The 9638-nt window shown below is 31.7% G+C and overlaps 1 protein-coding gene across 1 annotated transcript in view; it reads left to right on the plus strand.

The window, feature by feature from the left end:
- KCNT2 (potassium channel, sodium activated subfamily T, member 2) overlaps positions 1-9638 on the plus strand; it is a 264093-nt gene that overhangs the window by 243999 nt on the left and 10456 nt on the right. The window contains exons 24-27 of the mRNA XM_012726778.1: positions 2-85; positions 975-1103; positions 3646-3666; positions 6449-6752. Of these exons, the coding sequence (XP_012582232.1) occupies positions 2-85; positions 975-1103; positions 3646-3666; positions 6449-6752 (538 nt within the window). The remainder of the gene's footprint in view (position 1; positions 86-974; positions 1104-3645; positions 3667-6448; positions 6753-9638) is intronic.

Raw genomic sequence — 9638 nt, forward strand, 5'->3', positions numbered from 1 at the left:
GTCCTTTGTGAAGGATTACATGATTTCTATCACCAGACTTCTGTTAGGATTGGACACTACACCAGGATCAGGGTTTCTTTGTTCTGTAAGTTAAACTCTGAGATATAAGATTGCCCCCTGATGGACGTTCTATATCTGTCTCTAATGTACTTCAGCTAACTCTTCTAGGTCATATATATCTAGAGAGACCTGCAGTGTGTGTGGGGGAGGGGAGATGGGAAGGAGTATACACATACTAGTAGCATCATTTTTTTTCCTCCAAAAATTTTAGGGAATGCAAAGTATGGTAATGAACAATCATGATTAAAAGTCACTCCATACAAATATCAGAGTGGTTTTTTTCCAGTCTGACATTTTGAGACTGATAGTAGTTTCTGATACAGGATGCCATAGGTCTTAAAAAAAAAAATCATATAATCCCTTGGTCTTATACATGACCATACTATTTCCAAATGTATTTTTGAATTGGCGATTTAAACTTACAGTTAGCAAAGAGAGAGCATTTATGCCTCTTGTTTGTTAGTCCTGTGCCTGTTGCACAACTCTCTTAGTATTGGTCTTATAAGAACTTTTGATAGGACAGTTTGGTTTCCTGGAAGTGCCTGTGTATTTTAAGGTATTTACTTTTGGCCAACCCTGACTGCTAAATTTGGTAGCAGCCTAAAGTTGCTCCAACATTAAAAAAAAAATCTCCACATTTTTCAAATCTCCCAGTCAGTTATCAATAACTCTTGCCTATGGATTTAACTAAGGCAAGGCCATATTACCAAAAATTACAGGTTTTTTTGTTTTTGTTTTTGTTTTTGAGTTTGGGTGAATCCTAAGGATAAGACTGAGGTTAAATGTAAACTCTTATAAAATACCTCTATGAGATTTCAAAGTATTAATTATTCTGCCTTCAAGAAAAGAAAAAAAGCCATTGGGTTTTTAGGTCTTAAAATTTAATATGTAGATAATTCTCATATGTGTTATAGATGAAAATCACTGAAGATGACCTATGGATCAGAACTTATGCCAGACTTTATCAGAAGTTGTGTTCTTCTACTGGGGATGTACCCATTGGAATCTACAGGACTGAATCTCAGAAACTTGCTACATCTGAGGTTTGGAAATATCAAGGTGTTAATATTTTAGTGTTTAAGCTGCTTAAAGACTGCTACTCTTAATCATGGGAACTGACTTCTGAAAAATGCCATATAAAATTAAAAACAATACTGTTAGAGTATATAATATCCATTTGCAGAAGTTAAAACCTATCAACTGATTGTTTCAGGAAACTACACCAGTGTTTGATCATATATTGCTGGCTAATGTATTATTCTAGTTGGCCTCTGAAATCCTTTTGTAGATCTAGCATTTTTCATTTCCAGAGGATTTTCAGGAAGTAAGCTAATTCTAATAAGTAATCTCACATATAAGAGGAGTTCCAAGACAAACAATCAAGCTTTCTAATAAACTTCTTTATTTGTTATATATTAACATTTGGAGGAAATGAGAACAAAGAAACTTAACAAGCACTGAAATTCATTTTTTTTAAACTCTAGATTAAATAGTAGGCAGGACATAAAGCCCAGTAAAAGTGGGAGACTTTTATATAGTTCAGTAATTTTAAAAACAAACTAGAGTTCATTAATATGAAACAGAATTCTTGATGGCTGAAATTCCTGGGAAAACCACATTTTGATCTAGTGATATTATATGGGTTTTAAATGGTTTTTATATCCCTTGTAAGTTAGACTGTCCTGTGAAATAAACATTTTGCATAAACACATGACCCTATCAGCATCTAAAGAAGTAATTTCATGTAAATTATGGGTTATATTTTTGATAATTTTTTTCTTTGCAAACTTAAATATATTAGAAATTCTGGTTAGTTGTATTGTTCTTATGCAAAGATACCGCAGCTGTAAGACTCACATCATTTTATATGAATTTTAATAGTCCATGTAATTGTTAAATCAGTTTGTAGTAAAATCACTCAATCCATGTAGCAAAACAGAAACATAAGAATAATTGAGTAGATTTTTGTTTTCTGGTTAAAGTTAGTACTTTGATATTTAAATAAGTGATATATAGGACTGTGAGATATGCTTCTGGTTTTCTGAGGTGCTAATTGATGACTTCACTATAGCTTCAGGAGGACTAAAAGGAACTATATTTGATCTCTCTGCTCCTGAATTACAGTTCGTTATTAGCTGTGGATCCTGTAGTTCACACCACAAGGAACTACACCAAAGTAGAAGGAATCAGGAATGACTCACAGTAGAAATATAAGTCCATTTAAATATGTAAAATAGGCTGGCTAGGTATGCTTAAAATTTTAAGAATATTGTATCCAAAAAATTATTACTATTAATTAAAGGTTAAGAGAAGTGTTTTCATACCTACTGAGTAACTATGTCTATTTGAATTTGGTATGTAAAAGGAAATTTCTATACAATAGAGTATTATGTTCTTATATAGGCGTTTTGAATTTCAACATAGTAAATTCTATCCTTGATTAAGTCCAAGCTCTTGTCAGTTATTTTGCATGTGAAGGGACTTTGATCCATGTTGTATATACTGCTGGTATGATAATTTGAGTATTTGTATTGCTGACAAAGAAATATAACATATTTTTTGTCATTCTTCATATTACAGTACAGATACTTCAGTACAATGCTTATAAATTACTAACCTGTATCTAAATTTTATTTGAGTTTTATGTTCTCCCTAATGTAGGAAAAAAATTAGGTTAGTAAATTAAATGAATATAAAATAGGACCACAAAATTTATAAATAAGGATGGAAAAATAAATGTTACTTTACTTCTATAATGAACTAACTGCTGTAGTTGAAACCATACATTTGATGGAAACAAAGCTATAAGAATGAGGCCAAGGAAGTCCTCAGAATGATGGGCAAAGTAACATCAGATATAAAGAACAATCTGGAACTAAATTTATAGAAACATTTCTTATAAAATCTAATTTTTAAAACAAATGTTAGATTTTTTTAACTGAAAAAAACACTTAGTGAATTACATGGGAAAATGTGTATATTCTTATTTATTTATTTAATTCTATTTACTGAGGTAACATTAGTTTGCCAACCCTGTGTGTTGAAGGGTACAGACTTCACACCTGGACAATGCACCACAACCAAAACCCATCCAAACCTCCACTGTAGTTCACTGGACCACTCTCCTGTTTGTGCTTCCCCTCTCTCACCCCGTATTTTGGTAGCTTCATTTTAATAGTACAGATATTAAATAGTACAGATATTGAATATCAATAATGATTGTTGGTGTCGCATCAGATACTCTCTTATGAATATAGTATTTTTCATAAGCTTCTACCAATTGCTGCATTTTCTTATACACCACTTTTATTTTGTATTAACCCTTAAAAAGGCAACTTTAGCCACCCCCCACCCCTCAAAATGACCCAAAGAAACTGCCTAACATTAACAACTCTCTGGTAAACTTTTAAAAAGAGCTTATGCTTTCCTACTTTTATTCCAAAACTCCAGGATAAACAATCAAACACAGGATAGAAGTGCATGTAGTATGTCATATTTGTTCTTAATACAGAATATTTCATGTGTGTATTGTTTAGTCTTGTTTACATTGTTTTTTGTATGTTTTTTTCCCTCACTTTATGTCAGTTTCGAGAAATAACATCACAAGTAAGTATTGTGTTTGTCTCCCATTCCTCAAACGATTTAATAGATGACTTCAAAACTGTTGAAGAAAAGTAATATTTAAGATTTAATATATTTTTTTAGATTTTAAAATAAAGCAAATTAATGAAGTTGAGACGTATAGCAATATTGTCTATTTTCAACTTAGTGTACTTGTATTTCCTAATTGGATTACAAATTAGTTTTATCTGTCTGTCCTCAAATCATATTAATATAGTAATTCAGAAAGCACACATCTTACTATGTGGGTCTCCTTAACAGATGTCCACTTAATGGTTGTGGACTGTTTGTCCCTGAGTGAGATCCACACCTTCAACACAATTGACTTGGTACAAAAGAGAATAATGGAGATCATGTGATATAAAACATTCCTTTTAGTTCTTATTTGATACATTAGGTGTGTAGACATACAAGTTTATTCCTAAAACTTTGATGTTGTTTTCATCTGATTGACATTTTTAATTTTATTTGCCACTTTCTTCAGTTACACTATGATAATTGCCATTATGTTTTAGTGCTTAACATAAACTACCAAGATTGATATAATTAATGAAATCATTTTTAATATAAGCATTTTCAACTTAAAAAGTCCATTTTGAATATCAAAGTAATGGTAGAATTTAGTCATCAAGAATGAAATTTATGCCAAATTTACCAACCGAAATCTAACTTAGGTGAAATCTGTGTTTGATGTTGCTGAATTTCAGACAGAAGATCTAATTATCATAATAACCATATTGTTTGATATGACTTATTTTTCCCTATATCATAGTTCTGAGTCCATTTAGTGACTTCAAATTCTTTTTACTAAATAAATGCAAACATCTTAAATTATTTATTGAAGGTTTTATAATCTATAATTTATTACTTTTTTGAATGTTTTTATGGCCCTCCCTGGTGGCGTAGCGGATTAAAGCACTGAACTAAGAATCTAAAGCCACTTCCGCATGAGTTCGAGGAGATCCACATGGCGTGGCAGACCTCTCCTGACCTGCCCGCTGCTCCCCTCAGCAGTGTGCTTTGTTGATCTGCCCGTTCTGCTCCCCACTCTGTCTCTGGTGAATCCTCTCACCCTCCGCATCTCTGGCCTGTTCTACCCCAGTTCTGTATGAATAAATAAATCTTTAAAAGAAAAAATGTTTTTATGTTAGTTCCAATATATTGATTCCTTTGGGATTTATTAAATGTTTACCAAGGAAACTTCACTTTGGATATGATTATGTTTCACAAAACTCAGCAGTGTCAAATATGATTGAACCAACATGCTTTCATTTTTGCTATCACGTACCTGTAACTTCAAGCTACTAATGAATAGTCTACTGATAATGGATATTACTTTAAAGCTAACCTGTTTTAGTTTTACCTAAGATTTTCAGTATATTATCAAGTAGTGGAAACTAGAGTAAGTTAAAACTTATAAAGATATCCATTATTGCAACACACAGCATTTAAAATTTTGAAATTTCCAGATTAAGCTCTGAAATATAACTTAGGTTATAAGTTTTACTCAAATATTCTCTTGTAATAAAGTTAGGAATGTTAAAGAATTCATTTTATAAACTGTGGTATAGTACTATTTTGAAATAAATATGAGGTTAGCCTTTTTATTGAATTTAAGTGTGAGATTATCTCCTAATAGCCATTAGGATTTATGTGTAAAGCATTGACTGAAAATCCATAATTTCTATTGACTTTTAAAGGATTTTATTAGAACACCCTCCTGGTCTTACTTAAGTTGGTAATTTCAATTCTGTTACTTTGAAAGCCAGCAACATATGCATGCTTTAGCTGAAGTGCAAACTTTCACCCATAGAAGGGAAACAGCAGATTTATGAATGTTTCTCTTATGTAGGGTGAATTTCAGAAAGTTTTCATTTGCATGTACATGCTTCTGGAAAGTAAAACTCTGCTTTGGTCAGTGTTATATTTCATATGACTGCTGCTTGGTATGAAAATCAACAATTTTGGCACATAAATCTTCTATTTGTGAAGGAAATAAAATCAAGGAGTGCTTTTATATCAGATATAATAATAAAAGTGTACATCAAATTAGACTTTATGAGTTTGTTTATTGTTTTTTCCTCCTATGGAAGGTAGCCTGATTTAAGTTTCATTTGTGATTTTGGAATACATTAGCAAAACATTAGTATTTACTATGTTTTTTTTTTCACCTGTAATACTGAGACCAATTTCTATAAAATGTGATATTTTAATCAGAGGGTATTTTATAAATGAGTAAATAATACATGATTTTAAAATTCTTTTGTTCTGGATCATCAGGGAATAAATTAGCATTATATAAAGTTCTTTCTAATGATATCCTTAAAAGGAGCAATAATTTTAAAACCTTCAAAATAACATTAATTCCAAAACTAAGAAAATTCATAATTTTTATTTAAATTTCATGTATAATACATGTAAATTTAGCAAAATCATAGGGTATCTAGCTTCTTAGTTGTTTTTGATTTCAAACTATTCCAAGCTAGTAGTCATTCATGATAATTCTGATGCATAAAAATTAAATCCTTTCATAGTAAGTGATACTGGAGAATACAAAGATATTTCATCTGGTTAATATATAACTTCAAAATATTTACTAATAGTTTTATACAGAAAATTAATTTCAATTATTATTTTGCTCTTTTTGTGAAAACTCTCATGAGTAGATATATAATTATAATAAGATACTTGCACACAAATTCTAGTTGAACTCCAAAATACAATTATTCCTAAATTATCTAACTACCAATATCCATCTTCTTTGAAGTCTCAAATATCTATCAGTGTAGAAGAATGGGAAGACACCAAAGACTCCAAAGAGCAAGGTCATCACCGAAGCAACCACCACCGCAATTCAACGTCCAGTGACCAGTCCGACCATCCCTTACTGCGGAGAAAGAGTATGCAATGGGCCAGAAGACTGAGCAGAAAAGGTCCTAAGCACTCCGGCAAAACAGCTGAGAAAATAACCCAGCAGCGGCTGAACCTCTACAGGAGGTCTGAAAGACAAGAGCTTGCTGAACTTGTGAAAAATAGAATGAAACACTTGGGTCTTTCTACAGTGGGATATGGTATGTTCTTTAAAAGTATTGTATGATATTGACCTGTGGTTTCTAGTTGCTTAGTTGGCTCAAATTAAGTGGAGAATTGCAGTTTTGTTTCACAGGTCAATTTAAATGAACTGGTAACAGATCTACTCTGCAAAAACTTACTATCATAATATTATCAAGATTTGTTTCCCATCAGATTAAAATCACTTTGAAGGTAGGATCTGCACTTTATTTGTCATTGAATAAGCTCATCTTAGTGCCTACTAGATTGTCAATAAACATTGAATAATAATGAAAAAAAAAGTCAAGATTTGCTTAGTTCACTGTGGTATAACCCATTATTCACTTATCTTAATTTTCAGTTTTGCAAAAGCTCTTTCATTTTAGAGACAAGAAAATTCCTAGTCAGCTTGTGAAATAACTTACTAATTAGTTTGTTAATAATGTTTTATAGAAATTTGTGCTTGTTATGTCTGGCTCCTAAAGTTCCTTTTACACATACACACACATACCAGAAAACTACTTCTTGTCTTGGTACTAGGGTAAAATGAATGTGAGTCAGTGGTCAGGAACATATGTCAATAATGGATGACCCACGATATTTGTGGTCCAGAAACAAAAAGCCTTCAAAGGTTTGGTTTACATTCAAATAATATTTAACCTAATATAGATTATATCTGACTCAATAATTATTAGGCTTCTATATTGATCTCTTACAGCAGTATAGACTATATAGCATAGTTTAAATTTATAATGCAAATATAATTTAAATACATATCATCTGTCAGGCTAAGAATTTTATTTTAAAAAGAATCAGTAGAGAAAAGATAAGTTATAAAAGACATTATGCATTAGTTGCACACACTTACTACCATGTCCCATTTTCAAGAAAGTAAGTTTTATTTATTTTCCAGCTAATAGTAGACAGAAAGAATGACCTCTTAGAGATAACTCTCAGTCTCCGTCACAATAGATACATTTTTTCATTTTTTTAAAATATATTCATTACATAATTCATTTTGTACAATGTATTCCCACCACCAGTTCCCCCATGCACCATCACCAGAGTCCCTTCTGCTCTTCCTACTCCTGTCCTGGTTCTTCTCCTTCCTACTCACCTACAGAATGTCTCATCTAAACCTGATGATTTTGATTTTCACTTTATTATATTATAGTTACTTTTTTTTCTGATTCCTTATTTGTTTTCTTTACATTCCTCCTGTGAGTGAGATCATTTGATATATTTAGCTTTCTTTCTGGTTTATTTCACTGAGCATAATCCCTTCTAGCTCCATCCATGTTGCTGTGAAGGGCATGAGTTTATCATTTTTGATTGCTGAATAAACTGTTAAAAGAAATTTCATTGCAAAGGAAAGTAAGAACTATAAGTAGAGAAAAGAGGGACTATTTTTTGAAGATCAGAGAGGTAAGTGCATATTTAAATGTTAAGACTGAGCCCTTTAAGAAGTTGAAAATATCAGGAGAAGTTAACAATTGGGGTTATTGCTTAGCTATTTGGAAGTGAGAGAAATGTATATGTTTTTCAGTGTAATGAACTTATAGGTTGATTGACAGGAAATTGTGCAATATTTCAGCTGATTCAAAAAAGGAAAATCCTCTTCAGAGGAAGATGGCAAGAGTAGAAGGGTGGCTGTTATGAAAATAACTCAGAGTATTTACAATCTCAGAGGGAAAGGTGTCCTTTCTTTCTGTTATTTCCAACTTACTCTTTTGATTAAAAAAATCATATAGAAAATTTCAACCAGGATAAAATTGGAAAGAACAGTATAATGAGCACACATAGATTCATTATCTTGCTTCAGCATCTACCAACTCTTGGTCTGTCTTTCTTCAAATGTACTTCCACAAATTCCCTTCACCTTTCTAATTATTTTTTGGTTAATTTCAGATATATGCATTTCAGTATATACCTCCATAATTTAAGAACTTACTTTAAAAATATAACCACCTACTATTTTCACACTTAAAATATTTTTGGTATCATCATGTATTCATTTGATGTTCAAATTTCCAATTATCTCACAAGTGGAAATTTTTTATATTTTATTTGAGTCAGACAAGATGAGTTAAGGCTGTTGCTATGAACTGTTGAAATGGTTAAGTATTTTTTTTAGCTTCCCCAGCTTCCTTTGCAATCTATATCTTAAACTCTCTTTGTTCACTGATTTCCTATACTTAGAATTTCTAAAATTTCCTACTCTGCTCCATCCCCCTTATTATTGTGAACTCTAGGTTTAAATGTATTTGACAGGTTTTAATAATTGCAGTTGTGATCTTATTTTTGTGTGTTGTCCTCAATTTGGCCTGTGGGAGCCTCTTCAAATTGCTTCTGTTCTCCTTTTGTTATGATTTTAACCTTTTACGATAGTCTTGTCTGCTGAACTAAATCCTCTTCACCTAATATAAGGCATGGCTCCAAGGATTCTGTTTCTTTATGTGAGAAACAGTATTTCCATATGATTGTCAAAATTTAGAGATTCATTTTTACTGAGTTTTTCACTGAGTATTTTTTAGGAGACAGAACAATAAGATAAGTAGATAGTATAATTTTGTGATTTATAAGAATTACATATTTGATTTTTGTTTAGGTTCTGATCTAGAGTTCCTAAAGTCCTTGAAATTTATATAAATGATGAGAGCAATAAAGGTCTTTGTTATATTAAAATCATGAGTTCTAGATCACACCACCGGCTGCCAAAGGAATCACAAAGTGCCTAGAGGATTGTAAACCTTTTATTCTCAGTACCCCTGGTCTCCTCTTTAAGTGGGAAGTGGGAGATATTGAAGGTTGAACCCAAAACCAATGACCAATGATTTACTCAATTGTGCCTGTGCAATGAAGCCTTTGTAAAAACCCCAAACCCTGAGTTTGGAAAATTGGGATTT

Source organism: Condylura cristata, unplaced genomic scaffold (genome assembly GCF_000260355.1).
Source record: "Condylura cristata isolate star-nosed mole 26May11 unplaced genomic scaffold, ConCri1.0 scaffold00018, whole genome shotgun sequence".
NCBI classification, from domain to species: domain Eukaryota; kingdom Metazoa; phylum Chordata; class Mammalia; order Eulipotyphla; family Talpidae; genus Condylura; species Condylura cristata.